At 43.3% G+C, this 23755-nt stretch overlaps 1 protein-coding gene across 2 annotated transcripts in view; it reads left to right on the top strand.

Moving 5' to 3' along the window:
- The window catches only part of EPHA3 (EPH receptor A3), a 595991-nt gene that overhangs the window by 535321 nt on the left and 36915 nt on the right, over positions 1-23755 (top strand). For both annotated transcript variants that reach the window (XM_073584429.1, XM_073584428.1), the window contains exon 14: positions 18240-18389. In XM_073584429.1, the coding sequence (XP_073440530.1) occupies positions 18240-18389 (150 nt within the window). The remainder of the gene's footprint in view (positions 1-18239; positions 18390-23755) is intronic.

Below are 23755 nucleotides of genomic sequence, written 5' to 3'. Positions count from 1 at the left end.
ATAAGGCAGCCGACGCCCTTCTGAGTCACTGGTGATTTCTCTGCTGGATTCTTGGAGACCAGTCTGATTCCTGCTTCCCAAAGATAAGTTTTTGCTCTGCTATTGAACTTATTAGTTTTGTTGTGTTTACTTTGTTTTTTGGAGTTCAGCCATCCCCGGTCGGGGGGGTGCTGAGTTCCATTTTTGTCTCTGATCAGTTTGTCTCTTTGCTTTGTCTTCAGAATTTACCTGAGTGCTGATATAGTCATTTTGAAGTCCTAGCGACTTCAGGGCCTGTTTTTCCTATCAGACGGTTGGGACATTTTTTGGTAGGGTTTTTTACGGATTGCAGACAGCAGCTTTTCTATCCTGTCCTTTTTAGTTAGCTTGGGCCCCATCGTTTGCTCAACCTATCTTTCTATCTGTGTTAGTGTTTTCATCTTGCTTCACCGTCATTATATGTGGGGGGCTGCCTATTGCTTTGGGGTTTGCTCTGGGGCAGTTTAGATTTCCCCTTTCTTTCTTTAGGCCTATTTAGTTCTCCGGCTGTGATCGAGGGGTCTAGGGCATCATAGGAACCCCCCACAGCTACTGTTAGTAGTTGTGGATAGGATCAGGGGTCTGCAATCCGATAGCTACCAACCTCTCCGGTTTTCTGGACTTAGCTTGTATTTTTGTTTTTTCCTCCTTCGGTGACTCATTCATAACAACACAAGTACAGCCAAAAAAGGAGCAGGTGAGTAATGTGCAAATGCATAAGAATGTCCAAATTACCATGCCCGAATGTAAAAGTAAAAGTGCTGCTTACCCATGGTCACTGGTGTGTCTGTGCGCCTCCCTGCAGACCCCCTGACGCGCGTTTCGCATTAGGTGCTTTCTCAAAAGAGGTACTGAGGAGCGTCATATCCCCAGGTTTATATACACTGCAAGATCAATTAATGCCAGTGTACTCGAGTACATTACTCACCTGCCCCTTTTTTGGCTATACTTGTGTGTTGCGTTATACTTACCTGTTATTTTCTATGTATTAGATATTTATCTTTTATCTTGGTCCCAGTGTGTGTTTTTTCTGTGCACTCCTGTACATACCTGCAGTATTTCTTGCTCTTTTTCCCTCTTTTGGTCTATAATGTTGGCATGTATTTTTTGTAATTTTATGGTTTAATAAAGATCAATTTTTGTCTTTTATATTTGATGGTCCCTTTTTTGCTCTGAATTTGTTGTCCTGGTTAGGGATTGGCAGACCTGTGGATATTTGGGTACATTAGATTCAGCCGAACTTTAGAAAAAACTTCAGTTCAAGTACCAGAACGGTACCCGAACTTCATCCGAACCCGAACTCCATTCAAGTCAATGGGGGCTCCAAACAGCCAGCGGTTCTCACTATGTCATCTTGGAAACAGCGGCTCTAATTGGCAGTAACCTTACTGAAATCACCGCTGGTGAAAGCCGCTGGGTATCACGTGCCTCTACAGGTTCACACGCTGTCACAGCACACAGGACAGCATGTGAACCAGCGGCTGTGACTGGTGGTGACAAGGTTATGGCAGGTCAGGCACCGGATGATGACTACTATTGTCATCATTGTGCGCCTGGTCTCGCTGATAGCAGCGAGAGCAGGTGACGCTGATTAGAGTAGTCACCAGCCAGCACCTGTGCATTGTGATAGCCTTACTGCTATCCACAGCTGCCGGAGACCGAAAAGCTGAATGTGCATTACTTTGTGGAATCTTTTGATTAATAAATTCTCAATTGCCACACTAGGGCAATTGAGAAGAACTGATACTAAGTGCCAGAATTGGTGCATCAAATATGATGCACCACTTCTGGGGCAGCTGCAGGCTGATATTTGTAGGTTGGAAATGGTCCAATAACCATGGGCATTCCCAGCCTATTAATATCAGCCCAAAGCTGTCTGCTTTCACTTAGCTGGTTATTAAAAATAGGGGGTACCCCACGCCTCTGGTCAGAGGCACTGTGTGACAGCATGGGAAAGCAGCAGCTTTGACTGGCTGTATCCTTACTGACATCACTACTAGTCACAGTGAACCCCCAACACTGTGACCTGTGGTAACTTCAGTAAGGTTACCGCTGGTCAGAGCCACTGTTTCCCACACTGTCAGACTGTGCTCTGATCGACGATTATGCCAGTAAGGCTGTGGAGAATGCCTGCAGCCTAAATGCTTGTTGATTAGTTTCAAAGCAGCCTTTCAAAAAGCTTTATTCGGGTGTAAACCCAAGCAGTAACTCAGAGTTCCATTTCGAAGTCCATGTTTGGAGTTCAGTACTGGTCACTAGGTGTCCGGTATGAACACTGAACTTTACCGTTCGGATTCACCCATCCCTACTCCTGGAGCTCCAATTTATATCTGAGTGACTTACTATGGCTGTAGAGAAAGACATGCGGATGAGCAAAAATGTACAAAACTAAAGATGAGTTTCTTAGTTTACCATTCTGGTCAGACTGTCTGAAACCCACTGACACAACACGGCGAACCTCTCAGTGGGTCCTTTAATTCAAGCGCTGCCGCAGCGATGGATCGCCAGCAGGGCAAACGTCCTGGTGCCTCACAGCACCCATGTTGCGAGGCTGAGTCTCCATAACTCCTGGCCACATTGCCTCACAGGCACAACACCACAGCAGTAATGACAGCTACACAGTGCTGAAGCCCTGCTATCTATAGTACAGTCGATCAGATGATCACAGCTTCAGGTCTCCTAAGGGGACTATTAAAACCAGTAAAAAAGTTCAAATAACCCCCCTTTTGTCCCATTAAAATTAAAAAATACACATATTTGGTTTTGCTGCGTTCAGAAATGTCCGATCTATCAAAACATAAAATAAATTAATCTGAATGGTAAATGGCGTAACGAAAAAAAAATCAAAAGTCCAGAATTACGTTTTTTTGGCTGCTACAACATTTCAATTAAATGAAACAAAAGGTGATTAAAACATCATATCTACCCCAAAATGGTGTGGGGAAGGTGACTTGACGGACAGACTTGACTGGTAGTAGGAGGGGACGGTTTGTGCACTGGAGATGGAGATTGACAGGTTAGAAGGGTGACAGCTGAGAAAGGTGGATAGGAGAGTGCAGTACCGAGAAATGACCACAAGATGGCAGGGGAGAGTAGTTTTGGACTTTACAACGGCTTATGGCTCGAGAAATGCACAGTCATGGGGGGCGGGGAGATAGGAACCCGGGAGGGAAATTCCCCTGTAAGGGAGGTGATAAATAGAAGAAGGCGGGGCTCGGGTTTGGTCAGTCCCGGGAGGAGCTCAACAGAAGACTTGAAATGGAAGTCAGAAACAGAGAAGAGCTTGACTGGTGGACTGACGGTAGAAGACAGTCAGGGAGGTGGCCCTGACACGACGTACCGCAGGACAAGTGAGGCCCCGGGAGTACCGACTGGACAACGACCTCGGACAGGTGAAGCGCTGGGGGTAATTTGGTCTAGGACAGCCCCCAGTGAAAGATCCGCGAGGTGCGTTACTGTGACTGGAACGAAGGTGCAGGTACCCGAGCTTGGAGACAGTGTGAAGAAGCTGCGGTGCGTGTTTGGTGGTCGTCAGGAGGACGACGAAATAAACCTGGAACTGTTACAACTGGATTCTGTCTCCGCCTCGTCCTTACGTCATCTGGTGTCCGTGTCATCTGGTCGTGGTAAGCAGTGGTTCACCCCCCTATCCCAGCCCCTACCACAATGGTATCAATAAAAATGCCAGATCAGGGCGCAAAAAATAAGCCCTCACACAGCCCCATATCCTGAAAAATGAGAATGTTACGGGTCTCGGAACATGGTGACATAAGCTAACTTTTTTTCCTTACAAATTTCCAAACTTTTTTCACTACTTACGGTAAATAAAAAAAAATCTAACCTGGAGAATCATATTGCCAGGTCAGTATTTACCATATATTGAATATGGTAAAACCCAAAAACTTTTGTTGCAATTTCATTGCACTTGGATTTTTTTTTTACTGCTTTCCAGCGCATCACATGATAAAATAAACGGTGTCATTCAAAAGAACAATTTGTCCTGCAAAAAAAACAAGCCCTCGTATGGCTGTGGGGATGGAAAAATAAAAAAGTTATGGCTTCTGGAAGAAGGGGAGGAAAAAATGAAAGGGCAAAAACATAAAATCACAAGGTCATGAATGGGTTAAACTAAGAACCTCATGTTCAGTTTTTTCAATGGTTGCTTAGCCACAATAGATCAGTGTGTAAGTGTTGGATATGGGGTCCATGTCTCTCTCTACAGCTATTGTATATTACATCTGTTGACTGAGAAATTAGTCCTAAGATCCTAGTATACAACAGTCTATGATCGGTGGATGAAATCTAGATCACAGATAATAAAACATTCCACACAAACGCTAATGATAATTTCTGTACTGTGTATTTTATGTTCGATTTCAAATTATTTTGGTGGTAAAAGAAATTTTGGTCTGGGTTTATAAAAGTGGAGTTCTCTAGTTGTATGAGCAGTTTAACCATTTTTTTTTTCAGATTTTTCGGTTTCGTCTTTACCAGACCCCTAATCAATAAATCTGCCTGTTTCCGCAGCAGTAATGGCACATAAGATGTATTACTGCATAACTGTATGTGCATGTCATTCAGGTGTCTCGTAAAGCCCACCGGAGCTGTAGGGGCAGCCATAGTGGATTCATACAAGGAGATGTAACTGAACTAGGATGCATTCATTACTAGAGATTGGCGGACCCCTGGATGTTCCGGTCTGGCGGGTTCCGTTGTACAGTTAAAAAAAAGTTCAGTTATTAGAACAGTACACGGACTCAAACCTGAACCCAGACCCCATTCACTTGAATGGGTCCCAAACATCCAGTTTTTGCTGCGCTCTCAAGTGCATAATGCAGAATACTCCGTGCTCCTGCACTCACTCTTATTAGCGGCAGCAGGCATAGGCTGATGGGAGCAGTAGTCTCATCAGCCGATGCCAGTGACAGGAGTAAACTTTGTACCTCTGATTGGGCTCAAATGACAGCGTGGGAACTGCAGCTCTCTGACGGCGGTGATGATTTTGCTGCCAATTAGAAGCAGTATTTGTTGGCGCTGTCATGCACATGACAGCATAACAAATACCCAGTGTTCTGTGGGCCAAACCCGGACAGTAAAACGGACTTCCTGGTGAAGTCCATGTTCGGTGTCTGTGCGTGAACAGTAGGTGTTCGGTACTTCGGTACAGATGCCGAATTTTACTGCTTGGGTCCGCCCATCTCTATTCATTACCAATGTGTCGCACATTTCTGGATTTCTGATTAAGTAATGCCTAATTATAACTTAGATGGATTGATTTCCCTACTATACTTCATGTTGCATTATGGCCTAGAACAGATGATGTTGATGTGTAAGGTCAGTTTACAAGAAAACACACAGATCAGGGTTACAAAGCGTATATCCTTTGCAATTAGTATAGAGGATAAGGCAGCTGTCATCTATGGTAATCCCCTACTGATAGAAGAACATGGCCGAGCATTGTAATAGGATGTCAGATCGTCCCTGAACACAAGGCACCTGTTCACATGGGAGATGTAATTGGGTGCATAGGTATCTATCATACGTTATGTAATATTTCTATCTGTCATCACACTAAGATTACTGAACGCTGCCACGTTATTCAAACCTCATCATCTTAATCTCATAGGCCTTATTATCAGCAAAGTGTTATTTTAGCTGCCATGACATTGTCATCGATACGGTGTACAATGTAGACTGTAGGAATGGACATAATCATAAATTCAACTATCTGTCCCCAGGTTTTGCCCCCTAATCTGAGAGCAGTATAATGTAGAAAAAGAGGGGGGGGCGGGGCCTAGCTCTTGATGTGAGAAGTCGGGTGGCTGTGCTTCTCTGCCACCATTAGCCTCAATTATCCTGCACAGAGCCCGAACCAGCTAATTCCTTTACCAGGATCAGATGTCTGAAGGTCCCAGGAGTCAGGGGTGAGCTTCTGCCAGACTCAGAGAGACAGACATGGGCCGCAAAAGGCAGAAAGATGTCGGAGCCTGCAGCAGTGCCTCAGTCCAAGATGGTGCTGAGAGAGAGGAGGAGGCAGGAAGAAGAAACACAGCCTTTGCACAGAGGCTGGAAGTCTCAGCCCGGCTGAACAGGTATGTGAAGGGCATAGAGACAGATGAAGAAGGAAATGGAGAGAGTGAGAAGCACAGAGATGAGGAGGAAGACGATGAGGAGATACCTGTGCTGAATGCAGAGCTGGAGCAGGAGGAAGAGGGGGATGGTGACACTGTGCAGTTAGCTGAAAGTGCAGATGTAGCAGAGCCCACCCTGCGGGATGTATTCCAAGCTGTCTTATACTGCAAGACTGCCTTAACTGCTCTAACAAAGCAAGTGAATTGCTTGAAAGAAGAAATGGGAGGCATAAAAACATCTATGCAGAAAGTTACAGCCAGATTAACTGAGGTGGAGGACAGAGTTGGTGTAACAGAAGATCACTTAACCTCAGTGCAAAAGACACAACAACAGCACACTCAGAGGATCACGGTAGTAGCCAATAAAAATGATGACCTGGAGAACCGGTCACGTAGGAACAATTTGCGCATTGTGGGCATCCCTGAGAGAGCTGAGGGTGCTGACCCCACAACCTTTATTGAAACCTGGCTGCTGGACAAGTTTGGTGCTGATAACTTGTCGAGAGTGTTTGCGGTGGAGCGTGCCCATCGCGTACCCATGAGACCCCCAGTGCCGGGAGATGGACCTCGCACGATGCTAGCCAGAATCCTGAATTGCAGAGACAGGGACACTATCTTACGAAAGGCTGCAAAGTTGACAGATCTTAACCTGGAGGGCAAACGAATCGAAATATACCCGGATTACTCAGCCGAGGTGCAAAAGTTGCGACTGCGGTATGGCGAAGTGAAGAAACAGCTCCGCTCTTTGCATTTGAAATACTCTACAATTTAACCTGCTAAATTAAGAGTGGAAGCTTTTGGAAAGGTCATTTTTTTCCCGTCACCGGTTGAGGCTGCTTCGTGGTTGGAGCGCAACCGGAGCAAATTGAGAGAAGATAATGGCAATATGACCACATGACCCTGCTAGACTGATCACTGGACAGGGCTGTGGCGCTGCTTTACTCTGCGAAATAGGAGCGCAGAGGAGGGGGAGAACTCCCCACTGGGATCTACGTATTATGGTTAATTGTTTGACTAATGGTTCGGGACTATGCATACTGTTGACAATATGGCGGAGAGGCTGTCAATGATGGAGGAGGACACGACGCATGTTGAAGTGCGGAATACTGAGAAGTTGCTCAGGTTCTTTGAGCTCCCACTCTCACGTTGGGGAGAGAGTGACAAGTGCAAAAGGGGAAGGGTGGGGGGAGGGGAAGCGGAGAGGGATGGGGGGAGGTGGGTGGGGTGGATTTGTAGGGAGATGGGGGTTTTCATGCTGTTTGACCGGGTATGATTGGGACCACAATGTAATGATGTTACTTGATGATGATAGATTGTTCTTTCTAATGCACAATGAGTACCCGTACTGTTCGGATGTTAAGTTGGAATGTACGTGGTATATCCGATAAGGTTAAGAGGGCGGCTGTTCTGAATCATATCAAATCCTGTGAACCTATGATCGCGTGCTTGCAGGAGACACATCTCACTAGAGACACTATGCACTGGTTGTCAAGAGCCTGGATGCTAAAGACATATCATTCTACTTATTCCTCGTACTCCAGGGGGGTGTCAGTCCTAATACACAAAAACACACATTATGAAGAGCTGGAAGTGCATGTAGACAGTGAAGGGCAGTATGTATGGATTGCTTGCAGATTGTTCGGACACAAAATGATTTTAGTGGCTTTATATATCCCTCCACCTTACTCTAAAAAGAAACTACAAGCAGTACTGGAACTGACGGGCAGATGGGGGGAGACTCCATTGTTGATTATGGGAGATGTTAATAACACTATGAATGATTTTTGGGATAAAGTACGACCGGCAGGTACGGAAGCTGGACAGGACAGGATGACTGCCTTTGGCAAGTATGTAGGGGAACTTGGGCTGGTAGATCTGTGGAGAGTACGAAATGAGGGTAAGAGGACTTTTTCATGTCATTCGGCAACACATGGAACACTGTCGAGGATAGACCTGGCTTTGGGGGATACCGCCATGGACGGGATGGTGGGGGAGGTGAAATACCTACAGAGGACTCTCTCGGATCATGGTCCTATGGTGGTCACGCTTCTGGTGAGATCTGCTCGGGGTCAGAGGGGAGGTTGGCGTCTACACCCGACGTGGCTTAAAGTGGTGGACATGGGTGGCATAACCAAAGAGCTAGAGCACTTCTTCCAAATGAACGAAGGGAGTACTGAGGCCACAACGGTATGGGATGCCATGAAGGCATTTATGAGGGGACTTTTTATAAGTGAGATTGCGAGGTGTAAGACCAAAACTAAATTGGCAGATCAACAAATAAAGGATGACCTGACAAGAGCGGAGGCAGACATGATTTTGGCGCCAACGAGTGAAGCTCACAATAGACTAAAATTGGCTCAGGAGGCAGTTGATAAACTGCACATGATGCAAGCTGAGAGGAAAAGGGCATTTCAGCAAGCTCTATTCTTTGAAGAAGGCGAGAGAGTAGGTCACTTGTTGGCGGTGATATCTGCAGCACAAAGGGAGTCTTCCAGGGTGTATAAACTGAGAGATCAAACAGGGGCGACTCTGACAGACACAAAGGACATACTGGAGGTCTTCAAGGCATATTACATGGCACTGTACACTTCGAGAGCACGGGACACAGAGGGGGATGTGGAGAAATTTTTGGAAGGCATTTCACTACCTAAATTGTCTGAGGAAGATAGGTTGAGGTTGGAAGTACCTGTGAGCGTGAAGGAGGTGGAATGTGCAATACTGTCTATGACCAATAACAAATCACCGGGAGCTGATGGTCTACCTGGGGAGGTGTACAGGGAGTTAGTGGAACTGCTGGCTCCGAAATTGAAATCTGTGTTTGATGAGGCTTTAGTGACGGGGGCACTGCCGAGATCAATGGAGGAAGCAGTGATAGTGGTTCTGCCGAAGGAGGGAAAAGATCCCATGGATGCGGAGTCGTACAGGCCCATTTCGTTGTTGACAACGGATGTCAAAATACTCGCTAAGATCCTGGCCACCCGGCTCACCGGGGTTGCGCATACCATTATACACGAGGACCAGTCGGGCTTTATGCCTAACCGCTCCACGGCTGTTAACTTAAGAAGATTATTTCTTAATATGCAACTGCCTGCTGATAATGGTGGCAGGAGAATAGTGATGTCATTGGATGCTAGGAAAGCATTTGATAGCGTGGAATGGCAATACTTATGGAAAATCATGGAACTGATGGGATTCGGCCCCGCGTTCATGGCCTGGGTGAAGTTATTGTACTCATCCCCAAAGGCGGTAGTTAAGGTGAATGGAGAACAGTCCGGGATGTTTGACTTGCATAGGGGCACAAGGCAGGGGTGTCCGCTGTCCCCGCTATTGTTCGCGGTGGCAGTGGAGCCCCTGGCGGCCAAGATTAGAGCTGAGAGGGGAGTGGTCGGATTTAAATTTGGGAAGCTGGAAGAAAAAATATCATTGTATGCCGACGACATCCTGTTGTTTTTGGAAAGTGCAGGAGAGACACTGGGGTGCGCGATGGATGTAATTAAACAATTTGGGAGCATTTCGGGACTGGAGATAAATTGGCACAAGTCTTATGTCATGGCTGTGGATAGAGCAATAGAAGTGGAGGAGATAGATGAGAGGGGGAAACAACTCCAGCTAGTTTCACAGTTTAAATACCTAGGGATATGGGTAGCTCTTCCACTGTCCCGATTCACGGATCTGAATTTGGTTCCTCTGCTAGAGAAATTTAAAGGGAAAATAGGTGCATGGTGCAAATTGGCTTTAACGGTAACGGGTAGAACTAACCTGATTAAGATGGTCCTTATGCCACAACTAATGTACGTTTTGCACAATTCGCAGAAAATGGCTACCAAAAAAACGGTTTCGGGGCATTGATTCTATCTTCAGATCCTTGATATGGGGCAAGAAGCAGGCACGGATTAAATTTGGAACTCTGCAAAAAGGAAAGGAAGAGGGAGGACTGGCCGCACCAAATCCATGGGTCTATTTCTTGGCAGTACAGGGCCAGCATGTCAGGGAATGGAGAGAGCTCGATTGTGGAGGAGCAGCTCACCGGGTGCTGGTACATGTGACGGGGAGACGCCCACTTATCCAGGGTCTAGAGGATGGTACCTTTAAGAAACTGGGAGCCCCATATCCTACCATAGGCATGATTCAGAAGGTATGGGACACCATTAAAAGGATCAGAGGGGTGGATGAGCTGACTAGGTACTCACCGGTGTGGGACAATGAGCATCTGCCGGAACTTAATAAGCTGCGTCAAATGGGCAATTGGAAGGCGAAAGGAGTAAGATATGTGTGCCAGCTGCAGAGTGGAACGGACCTGAAGACCTTTGAGACATTGAGAGAGGAATTTGATTTGCCTTCGGTATGGGGGTTTCAATACTATATGCTTCGACATGCTTGGAGGGCACAGTGTAGATTGGGAGCCATGACGGTTCAGGGCGACGTACTAGAATTTGTGTGTATGAAAGGAGGGACGAGGGGAGTTATATCGAGCATATATCATGATCTACTACACTCCTATCTGGGGGACAATCACCTCACTGCAAAGAGTAAATGGGAGAGGGAGGTGGGTACCCTCACAACAGAACAATGGGAGACTATTCTTGAATATGTCCCGAAGACCTCTCTAAGCGAGCAGGCACGGCTCTCCCAATTATATGTAATACATAGAACATACAAAACACCGCTGGTCCTATTCAAGGCGGGCTTGAGGGGAGACTCTAGCTGCCCTAGATGTGGCACAGACCAGGCCGGACTGTTACATATGTTATCGTCGTGTCCGCGGCTGGTGGCATACTGGCTGGTCGTTATCAACAAAATTGAGAGAGCTTATGCATGTACGCTCCACAGGAATCCAGTGCTGTGTGTTTTGGGGGAGGTGGATGGCATACCTGTCTCAGAACATTACAAAGTGGCAATAGCGAGGTTGCTGTATGTGGCACGCAAACTAATAGCACGAAAATGGAAGGATTCGGAACCCCCCACTAGGAGGGAATTTATTGCTCAGACACGTACGGTAATGCATTTAGAGGAAAGCATTTACAGGCGAAGGCATGGTGAAAGCACTTTCGAAAAAATATGGTCCGCCTGGATGGCGGTGATATGATTGCTAAGACTCTCAAGTATACCCGGCATAAGGAGTATTGGGGGAGGGGGGGATGGCTTTGATTGTATTACTACAAGATATGTGAATTGTTACATGTATATTGATATCCACTGTTTATTGTTTAAAATCTTTTGAAACCTAAATAAAAATAACTGGTTTAAAAAAAAAAGAAAAAGAGACCCTGAAATCATCGATGTGTCACTTACTAGGCTGCTTGCTCTAGTTATGATAATCTCCTGCTGATAAAACATTGATTTTATCACTATAGGACTAGTAAACCTGCTGCCATGTAGTCATCTATATTCATGAGCTCTGTATAGCCCCACCCTCACCACTGATTGTCAGCTTTCCGCCTATCCAAAGTGTACACAGAAGACAGCCAATCAGTGGTGTGGGCGGGGTTATACAGAGCTCAGCATTCAGAGAACTGGTAGATCTGTAGCAGAGAAAATTGTGCTTGTATCAAAACTGCAACAAGCTGCCCAGTAAGTGACACATCGCTGGAATTAGTGTCTCATGATGCTCTCAGATGGGTCAGGAAACATTTAGTGACAAATTCCCATTAAAAAAATTGTTCTTGAAACCTTAAGTTGTCCTCTGCAAAAGCGTTAAATTTTTTTCATCAGTTCCAATAAGTGTGAGTACTTACAGAAGACTTGTCACCTGCCATAAATGTATATAATATTTCCTTTACCTGGTGTAAATGCCACTATTTTCCTTTTTTTCCATTCTTGTGTTCGTTCGCCAATCCGTTTTTAGGACATGGCCCTCTTTTTCTTTTTGCGTAAATCTCAGCAAAAGGGTTGTTTTCTCAAGTTGTCTCCATGGTGATCACCTCCATTTGGCTTAAAAAAAATATGGATTTAATTCATTGTTGCATTTGCGCCTTTCTTTTTTGGTCTAGCTTTTGTTTATTTTCACCTGTTTTTTTTTTTTTTTGTGTTCGTCATTGTGCTAAGGATTTGAAATTTGCACAAAGTCATACATTTTTTGCATACATGTACTCCATTCTCCCCTAGAGTGGTTTTATTTATGTATTAATTTTTGGTTCAAAGTTTACAATATTTTATCTTAAGATGTACGGTATTTTTTTGCTTTTAAAAGGTTGCATACAACAGGAATAAAAAGCATTTTGTATTTTGCACAAAATTAATGAACCATGTGTTTTGAAGAATTTTGGAGCAAAAAATGTCACCGAATTCCACAAGACAAAAAAGAAACATGACATAAAAAATGCAAATAACGAACCTGCATATAGAGTGCCTTGTGAAACTATTCACCCCCCTTGGCATTATTTGTTTTACTACCTCGCAACCTGGAATTTCAATATTTGATTTGAGGGTATGTATCAGTTCATATAAAGAACATACCTACAACTGTGAACATTTGATTTTCTTTTTATTGTGAAGCAAACAGCAAATAGGACAAAGTAATTGAAAACGTCAGTGTGCATAACTATTAACCCTCCAATTATAGCTGCATGTCACTTTGGATAAGTCTCTATGAGCTTTCCACATCTTGCCATTGGATTTTTTGCCCATTCCCCAAGGCAAAAGTTCTCCAGCTCCATGAAGTTAGACGTTTTCCTCTGGTGGACAGCAATTTTCAAGTCTAACCACAAATTTTTAATTGGAATAAGGTCTGAACTTTAACTAGGCCACTCAAGGTGAACCTCTGCCCCAGTCTCAAATCACTAACAGACCGAAACAGGTTTTGCTCAAGAGTATCCCTGTATTTCGCAACATCCATCTTCCCCTCGACTTGGATCATTTTCCCTTTCCCTGCTGCCGAAAAACATCACCATAGCATGATACTGCCACTACCATGTTTCACTGTGGGGATGGTGTTCTATGGAGTGATGAGCTGTGTTGGTTTTGTTCCAGACATAGCATTTACCTTGGTGACCAAAAAGTTTAATTCTGGTGTCATCTGACCACAGCACTTTCCTCTGTAAATTTGGGGAGTCTCTCACATGTCTTTTGGCAAACTCACAAAACGAGCCTTGCATTTTTTCTATGTAGGTAAAGGCTTTTTTCTGCACACTCTTCCACTGAGGCCACTTCTATGGCATTTATGGCTTTTTGTAGTCATATGGCCAGATACTCCAGTCTCTGATTGAAAACTCTGATGGTGAACTCCATGATAAAGCTGACAGCTGAGGGCTGCAGCCAGCAACTGTCAGTTTTGCCTGCGTGGATTATCAAAAATATAAGATACCCCAGTCACTTCTTTTTAATTTATAGCACAGTCGCCGGCTCATGACTACTCCCATCAGTGGCACATGTTCTCGCTGCTATCAGCTATAGCAGGAATATTCTGATGAGAGTAGTTCTCTCTCATCGGCCGACACCTGTGACCGGCAGTAACATTTTTACTGCCGGACACAGCTGCTGGCTCATGCTGTTGTGAAGGAGAGAATGGCTATTGAAATCAATTGTTTATTTTATATAAGCAAGTTCAAATGTAGTATGGCATCATGACGTCTATATCCTGGAACAACGCCCGGAAGGAATCTTTGGAATGTGAAAATGGAGACACCCTGTAGACCGTATATGGAGTGGAGTTGGCATGGACCTATCATAGACTGTCATCATAGTTGTTCAGAAGTTGTGCAACACCCACTTCCTGCCTGTTGCACAATTCTTTGTTCTACTAATAAAGTTTAGTTGTGTGTCTGCTTTTGTCGAGGAAGGAGCATACATCTGACTCTGTCCAGTGTCTCTCTTTTAAGCATGCACTCGGCTCATATTTATTTAGTCAGGGACAGTCAATCACTTCGATCTCACCTTATAAGAGATCACCCCAACACTGTCATCTGACAGCATGAGAACTGCAGCTCTCTGACCGGTGGTAATGATCTTACCATTGATCAGAGCTTGTGTTTACAATGATGTCCCGCAGATGACAACATGGCAAACAACGGATGTTCGAGCCCCCATTCAACTGAATGGGGTCCGGGTTCGGGTGTCATTCTGGTACCCGAACTAAACCTTTTTTTTTTTAGATGTTTCGCTGAACCCGCTGGACCTGAACAACCACCAGTTCGCCTATCACTATATGTAACGTAATAAAATAGGTAAAAAGCTGAGGGGGTGAATGTAGAAGAACAAAACCAACTCCATAGTCATGAGAACTGTGACATTTAGATCAGGTAAAATAATGACATATAGTAATAATGGCTGGTGCCAAGTTCTTTTTAGAGGATCTGTCACCATTTATACCTAAATGTCTTTAGCAATGTAGGGATGTAATCAGGCTTATATAATACCAGCACAGGAAGTGTTACTTGCATCATAAGAACATATTGTCTGTAGTGACAAATAAAAGCCCTAGTAGAAAGGGATCAGCTCCAAAGTCACCTGATCTTTTCTTGCATATTTGGACCCATTTGTTAAAGGGTATTGTAGGTTGAGTTCACACAATATGAACATAAATTCCTTGATTCTACTTCGGACATCATGCTTCATGCTGCAGTAATCCAAGAAAAGTCCTTCATTGCGGCCCAGTTGCCGCTGATGTTGGCGCGCTTTCACAAAATTGTTGGTGCACTTAATAACACAATGAGCTCAAAATCCCCATCATTGATGGTCATATTATAAACTTCTTGATATAGTAGGTCTGAAATCACACAGGAATGGTGCTTGTGGCTGCATTTTGCAGACACATGGAATAGATGGCAGAATCCTCCTTTGACATAAACCAGCAGGTTGTGGCAACTCTTGATAATCTGGTTGGTCTGTAGGTGTAGCACAGCTCCAGGGCTCACTGTTCTCCTCTCGCACTGGGCTGCAGGGCTGTCAGCTCTCCCACTGTATTCATGTCCTAGGCCCTCACTGTCCTCACTCAACAATGGATGACAATCCACACATTCCTGTATCTAGCTAGCTCCTCCTTTCTTTTCCAGTTTGCTCAGCCATTCCATAGCATTTCTATGTTACTCTTCCTTTTCCAGGATGTAAAGAGTAGGAAAGGCTGTTGGATGATTGTAGTCCAGGGCACTGCAGCAAAAGAAGCTTTAATGTCTGCTGCTGTGAATGGCTGCTCATTCCCAGCTGCAGCAGTCTCTGTACACTATAATCCCACTGCAGCTATTACATGTGCACCAATATAAGCAATGAAATCCGCACAGTATTTTATAGCAGATTTTAGTGCGGATACAGTTGGAGACTTTACTCATTGCCTTTAAATGCAGAAAGGTTTTTTTTCCACTATATTTTTCTGCAGGTGTTTGCATCAAAATACGCAATCGCATCCCGCTCTGATTATTGCATTTTTGCTCTATTTTTTTGCTGGGTTTTTACTTTGTTTATGCATTTATGGTGCAGATTTGATGGATCGTTTTTATGCATTTGTTTTAAAATGCAAAATTACTTGAATTCTGCATTTAAAATGCACATGCTTTTTTTTACATGTATTTATCTAGGCTCACTTAAAAAAACTGGCAAAAATAGACAAATCAGCAACACTTGTAATTCACCGTAAGCATGAGTTTTCATGAAATCACATCCCCTTTGCATGAACTTTTAAACATCAGACTTTCTGTGCAAAACAAATGCAGTGGAAAATAACGCAGTATTTATGGTTATTGAGAACATGACTTTAAGGTCCACATCATATCTAAGATAGATAGAGCTCCTTACAGAGTGGAACATTTTGCTACTGATTATTTTATTCATTATATTGGTCTTTGTAGTAGAGTTTCGACGTGAGAATATAGCTTTTGTATCAGAGCTTAAAGGGAATCTGTCAGCAGGTTTTTGCTACCTCACCTGAGAGCAGCCTGATGTAGGGAAAGGGACCCTCAGTCCAACAATGTATCACTAGGATGCAACGGTACTGATACAATCAAAACTCTTAGACTAGCATGAAGCAGAGCTGAGAAAGCTAACCCCACCCCCAAAACAGCTAACAACGGCCACACCTGGCTCTCTCTGTACAAAGCCCATACATAGTGAGGTGCTTATCACAGGAGGGGTGTTGCCAGAATAGTAATGGTAATCTCTTAGTGATAAATCCTTCACAGTTAGTAAACAACAGCAACCACTTTGACAAGTGACACATCCTTGAATTCTGTGCTTCAATTTCTGTCTCCTGCTGTCTGCAGATTACAAGGCAAAAACCTGCTGACAGATTCCCTTTAAGCACATAAAAGGATTCTCTGGCTTTTTGGAGTCTAGTCAAACAAGTTTGTACAACCAGAAACAACTTTGTAAAGAACATCATAATTCTATCCAAAAGTCTTCAGAAAGTCACTCAGACTTGTCAGTGCACATTAGACAGAGCTAAATAAATATTCATATAGCATTGGAACTGCAGTGCTCTTCTATTGAGAAGCACTTCTAATATTTACCTGACAGTGAAATAGCTTTGATACCATGCACCCATAAAAAATTTGGAAGTTTTGGTGCTGTTGTTTCCTATATTACCACATAACAAAAGACAAACAGCAGGTCTGGGTCCAAGCCAAGTCAAATATCAAAGAGTCCAAAACATTAAAGGGGGAACACAGAGTCGGGATGGGAAGAGGGGAACAAACAGACACAAGCAAAGTCAAAAACAGCAGAAGGACAAATCAGGGTATACACGGAGTCAGCTACTCACGCCGTAGACAGAAACTATAACTGACACCGCCTGCAGGATGCAGTGAAGAGACATAGCCAGCCTGAAGCCAGAACGAGGCAGAGAAAAGTTAACCCTTGACATGATCATACTGGGAAAGAGAGACAGGATACAAAACCCAGCCTGAATCATGACAAGCACATTGCAAGTAATGAATACATGAACTCCTATAGTGCTGTAAGGTACTGAGCGTTTTTCTTCAAAGAGCGGAAAACGATTCAACCATGTCAAGGTGATCTTTATTATGGATGGTCCCTAAACACTATTGTACTACCTCTTCATGTGCCAAACATGCCTCATCAAAGGGATGTGAAAAGGAAACCAGCCAAAGCTCGCAATTAAAACCTTGTGTGGGAAAGATGGGGGAATAAGGGTGCTGAGTAGTAATGAGTGAATGTGCTCAGATAAGATGTTATCCGAGCATGCTTATGTGCTAAGTGTCTTCGGCCTTGCTTGAAAAATATGATCAAGTCACTGCGGCTGCATGTCTCGTGTCTGTTAGACAGTCACAACATAAGCAGGGACTGCCTAGCAAACAGGAAATCACTGCATGTATTGCGGCTCTCTAACAGCCGAGAGACATGTAGCCGCGGGGACTCGAACATATTTTTCAAGCAGCCCTAAGACACAGATTGCACATGAGCATGCTTGGATAACACCACGCTCACTCATCATACAGGGGCGTGACTATAATATTTGCAAGGGTTGCAATTGCACCTGGTCCCTGAGGACTAGAGGGGCCCCAAAGGTCCCTTTGCCCCATAAGAAAAGACTATTACTATTAGGGTGTGTGCAGACGCTGCGGATTGATCCGCGCGGATTTAGCAAAGTCTGCAGGTAAATTCGCAGGTCAAAAGACCTGCGGTTTATCTGCGGATTAGCCTGCGGTTTTGCCCTGCGGTTTATCACCTCTGCAATGGAAGAGATGGTAAACCGCAGCAGAATCCGCAGAAAGAGTATTTGATGAGTTTTTACCTCAGTAAGCCAAAACCAGGAGTGGGTGATAAATCCAGAAGTGGTGACGTTTCTATTAGACTTTTCCTCTGATTGTCCCACTCCTGGTTTTGGCTTACAAATACTGAGGTAAAAAACTCACCAAATACTCAATGTGAGCACATGGCTTAAAAGTTAATGTATTCAGTAGCGGCACTGTGCTGACGCATCGTGTGTGTATATGGTTGTATATTGGCCACATCGTGTATTTGTGCACCCGTACATTAATTTAATACTAAGGTGTGCGGGCCTTGGTTTTTCTTTTCTTTTTTTGTAGCCTCCACACTTTAACATCCTGTCACATTCTATACCGAGTCCTGAAATAAATTTCCCCATGATTTGTAAAAATCTATTATTTCATATTTACTCAGCAATGACTTTTACTTCTGCAGGGTGGGAAGATACCAATCAGATGGACAGCGCCAGAAGCCATTTCATACCGTAAATTCACGTCAGCGAGCGATGCGTGGAGTTATGGCATTGTGGTGTGGGAAGTCATGTCATATGGAGAGAGACCCTACTGGGAAATGTCTAATCAAGATGTAAGAGCGTGCCAACAATAATTAGGATGTATTGTGTACACTTCTGTAACAAATATTTGTCTAAGCCTCATATTCTGATGTCAGAACTTCCCATAGTCACGGCTTATTTCTTCCTACACTTTGTAGGAAGTTCTTTCCTTTGTGACAGCCATTAATTGACTGACATATAGTGCTCCCCATTTCTGAAAATGAGGTTCTACAGCAGCTGTGATGTGTCTTTATAGGAAATCATGTACCTTCTACTAAAAAGTCAAAGATTATTAGGTGCCGGAACCTGTATAAATGTATTTCACATGGAGTCTTGTGCTTTTATGTGATTTTACATTAGGGGGTGGTATATTATCCCATATATAAGTGTGAAGCTGGATTCATACATCTCTTACTATGAGGAAGTAGAATTTGGCACAGCAGACCCGGGGCCAATCTGAGCATCGCAGGCCACACTCGGAGGGGTTGTACGGGTTTATGATATTCATGAACTATCCTTAAATTAGATTAAGAATTTCAGATCATTGGAGGTCCAGCACCCAGCTACCCCCAGTACTCAGCTGGTATCAGGTCCCATGGTCACCAGAAATTGATAGCACCGGAGTCAGAACAACGCAGCTCTGTGCACTGTATAGTGGCCGCTTTGGGTTCTGCAGTTCAGCTTACATTTACTTGTGTATTCTGTGAGTAGTAGTCATCTTAATTTTTATTAGGGTAATGGTTTATAACACACATTATATAATATGAGATAATATACAGTACCTTAATATATTATTTAATATATTTATAAAGGTTACATTTTAATTGCAATAGTATCCCTTTATTTTTTCTATATTGTAGGAGATTGACAGTCCTTTGGCCCAGCAGCCATGGATTACCGACATGGTCACTGCACCAGGGTTTAACAAAACTTTTTGCTCAATTTTTAGTAATTGTGAATATATGTATACATACTCACATACAAAGGCATGCACAACCTCAGAGCGGGTGGTTCTTTGAGTAATGGAAATAACAGAAACTCTCCTGCAGGCCTCAACTAGTCCCCTATTGTTAGCTGCATGTAATCCTGTAATATACATATGTATGATCCATACCAGGGTCTTTGCTGCTACTACTATGCTTTTTCTGAAGTGATTGATCATGATATTGGTATAGGGGCAAAATGACAGAAAAACTGTCACAATGGTACAGAGCCTACATATGTATATATAGATATATCTATATATATATATACTGTAGGGAAAACAAGTATGAAATATATATATATATACTGTAGGGAAAATAAGTATTTGATACACTGAAAATTTTGCATGCTTTTCCACCTACAAAGAATGGTGAGGTCTGTAATTTTTTTCATAGGTACACTTCAGCTGCAAGAGACAGAATCTAAAATTAAAATCCAGAATATCACATTGTATGATTTTCCCATAATTAATTTGCATTGTATTGCATGAAATAAGTATTTGATCATCTACCAACCAGCAAGAATTCTGGCTCTCACACACCTGTTAGTTTTTCTTTAAGAAGCCCTCCTACTCTGCACTTATTACCTGTATTAATTGCACCTGTTTGAGCTCGTTACCTGTATAAAAGACATTTGACCACATACTCAATCACACTCCAACCTCTCCATACTGGTATTCCCGGCAACGCTGAAAAAACCCAAACATCTATTTTTCTTCATTCGCCACATTATTGACATTCCAATCTCTGCACCATGGCCAAGACCTAAGAGCTGTCTAAGGACACCAGGGAAAATGGTATACCTGCACCAGGCTGGGATGTGCTATAGGACAATAGGCAAACAGCTTGCTGTGAACTGTTGGCACATTTATTAAAAAATGGAAGAATCACAAGATGACTGTCAATCTTCCTCAGCCTGGGGCTCCATGGAAGATCTCGCCTCGTGGGATAAGGATGAATCTGAGAAAGGCCAGTATTCAATCCAGAACTACACGGGAGGACCTGGTCAATGACCTGAAGAGATCTGGGACAACAGTCTCAAATATTACTGTTAGTAACACACTACGCCGTCACGGATTAAAATTCTGCAGGGCACGTAAGGTCCCCATTTTCCTGCTCATGCCAGCACATGTCCAGGACTCTTTGAAGTTTAACCATGACCATCTGGATAATCAAGGATGCATTGGAGAAGGTCATGTGGTCAAATGAGACCAAAATAGAACTTTTTTTGTCAACTCAACTTGCTGTATTTGGTCGAAGAAGGATGAGTACAACTCAAAGCCCACCATCCCAACCGTGAAGCATGGTGAGGGAGACATCATACTTTGGGGGTGCTTTTCTGCAAATGGGACATGATGACTGCACTGTATTGAAGTGAGGTTGGATGGAGTCCTGCTTCCCTCAGCAAAAGCATTGAAGATAAGTCACAGCTGGGGCTTCTAGCATGACAATGACCTGAAACACACAGCTAGGGCATCTAAACAGTGGCTCCATAAGAAGCATTTCAAGGTCCTGAAGTGGCCTAGCCAGTCTCCATATCTGAGCCCAGTAGAAAATCTTTGTAGGGAGCTGAAACTCAATGTTGCCCAGTGACTGACCTGTAACCTGAAAGATCTGGAGAAGATCTGTATGGAGGAGTGAGCCAAAATCCCTGATGCAGTGTGTGCAAACTTGATCAAGAACTACATTAAACATCTTACCTCTGTAATTACAAACAAAAGTTTCTGTACCAAATATTAAGTTCAAATATTTATTTCATACAATAAAATGCAAATTAATTCTGTAAAAATCATACAATGTGATTTTCTGGATTTTTTTAAGATTCTGTCTCTCACAGTTGAAGTGTGCCTATGATAAAAATTACAGACCTCTCCATTCTTTGTAGGTGGGGAAACTTGCAAAATCAGCAGTTTGTCAAATACTTATTTTCTCTACTGTATGCATATATACAGTGTATACAGAGGCATGTAAAAGTTTCAGCCCCCTGTTCAAAATTACTGTTAATGTAAACAGTTAAACAAGTTGAAGATGAAATGATCTCTAAAAGGCCTAAATTTAAAGATGACACATTTCCTTTTTATTTTAGGCACAAATCTTTCAGTTCTTGACAAAGGGATTTTCATCCATTCTTCCTTGGAAAACTTTTCCAGTTCTGTGTGATTCTTATGTCGTCTTGCATGCGCTCTTATTTTGAGGTCTAGCTACAGATTTTCAATGATGTTCAGATCAGGGGACTGCGAGGGCCATTGTAAAACCTTCGGCTTGCACCTTCTGAGGTAGTCTATTGTGTGTAGGATCATTATCCATTTGTAGAAACCATCCTCTTTTCAACTTAAGCTTTTTTACAGATGGTGTTATGTTTGCATCAAGAATTTGTTGTAATTTCATTGAATCCATTCTTCTCTCTACCCGTAAAAAGTTCCCCATGCCATTGGCAGCAACACAAACCCAAAGCATGATTGATCCACTCCATGCTTATTGGTTGGAGAGATGTTCTTTTCCTGAAATGTTGTGCCTTTTTTTCTCTACACATACATACATTTGATCATTGTGGCCAAAGATTTCTATTTTAACCTCATCGGTTTAGAGGACTTGTTTCCAAAATGCATCAGGCTTATTTAGATGTTCTTTTGCATACTTCTGACTCTGAGTTTTATGGTGAGGATGCAGGAGAGGTTTTCTTCTGATGACTCTGCCATGAAGGCCATATTTGTGCAGGTGTCGCTGAACAGTAGAACAGTGTACCACAACTTCTGAGTCTGCTAAATCTTTCTGAAGGTCTTTTGCAGTCAAGCAGGGGTTCTGATTTACTTCTCTAGCAATCCTGAAATTTTGCTTGGTTTTCCAGACGTAATCTTGACCTCCTCTATTCCTGTTAACTGCCATTTCTTAATAACATTTTGAACTGAGGAAAGGCCAACTTAAAAATGCTTTGCTGTCTTTTGATAGCCTATTCCTGTTTTGTCGACCTCCACCGTTTTCATTCCTAGAGCGCTAGGCAGCTGCTTAGAAGAACCCATGGCTGCAGTTTTTTGGCACAAGGTTAGATGAGGCTGGGTTTTTATAAAGCTGGGAAATTGACATCACCTGGCCTTTTCTAACGATGATAGTGAACAAACCATAACCCTAAGAGGCTAATTAAGGTCTGAAACCTAAATCAAAGTTATCGGCACACACAAATTTACAAGGCTGCCTAAACTTTAGCATCTGCCTATTTTCCTTTTTGTAATTTTTAACCCCTTTTTTCAATTTTTCCTTTTTGTTTTTTGCTCCCCTTCTTTCCAGAGCCATAACTTTTTTATTTTTCCGTCTTGTAAGGGCTTATTTTCTACGGGACGAGTTGTACTTTTAAACGACACCTGTTGTGAGTTCATTTTCCCCTTCGTCACTGGGGTCTGGTGAACTCCCTATTCTGGTAAAGGAAGGTAATGAGCCTGATTATCAGGCACCTGAGTCTAATGAGGATGACTGGCTGAGTGGAGTCACGGACTGGATATAAGGCTGCCGACGCCCTTCTGCCCTGCGGGTGATTTCTCTGTGGACTTCTAGGACACCAGTCTGATTCCTGCTCCCCTAAAGCTAAGTTTTCTGTTTTGGCTGTTAGCTTTTTTGTTTTGTTTTTTGTTTTCCTTGCTTTTCAGTATTCTGCCATTCCCTGCTGGGGTGAGCTGAATCTCCTTTTGCCTGTAGCTCTGTCTTCAGTATATTCCTGAGTACTGACATAGCTTTTTTGAAGCCTAGCGTCTTCAGGGCCTTTTTCACTGTCAGTCTGTTGGCTCTTATTTTCATAGGGTTTTTCACGGATTGCAGACAGCAGCCTTCCTGTTCTTTTCTATCTAGTTAGCTTGGGCCCCTCTTTGCTCAGTCTGTCTTTCTGTCTGTGTTAGTATTTTCATCTTGCTTCACCGTCATTATATGTTGGGGGCTGCCTATTGCTTTGGGGTCTGCTCTGGGGCAGTTTAGATTTCCCCTTTCTTTCTTTAGGCCTATTTAATTCTCCGGCTGTGATCGAGGGGTCTAGGGCATCGTAGGAACCCCCCACGGCTACTGCTAGTTGTGTTGATAGGTTCAGGGGTCTGCAATCCGATAGCTGCCAACTTATCTGGTTTTCTGGACTTAGCTAGCTTTTCTGTTTTTGCCTCCTACGGTGACTCAATCATAACAGACACCATTGGTTAACTTCAGGCCTTTTAGAGATCTTTTCATCTTCAACTTGCTTAATTATGAACAATAGCAGTAATTTTGACCAAGGGTGCCCAAACTTTTACATGCAAATATATATATACACATATATATATTTATATATATACATGACCCAGCACACATGATGAGAAAGTTGGGTAATTCAAATCCAGCAGGTGGCATCTTGAAGGGATTTTAGTGCATATAGATTTGGACACTGACTGTACCGTAAT

Source organism: Dendrobates tinctorius, unplaced genomic scaffold (assembly GCF_039654945.1).
Source record: "Dendrobates tinctorius isolate UK_male_01 unplaced genomic scaffold, ASM3965494v1 ptg000084l, whole genome shotgun sequence".
Taxonomy (NCBI): Eukaryota; Metazoa; Chordata; class Amphibia; order Anura; family Dendrobatidae; genus Dendrobates; species Dendrobates tinctorius.
The sequence above is the reverse complement of the archived record's forward strand: the minus strand, read 5'-3'. Positions and strand labels throughout refer to the sequence as shown.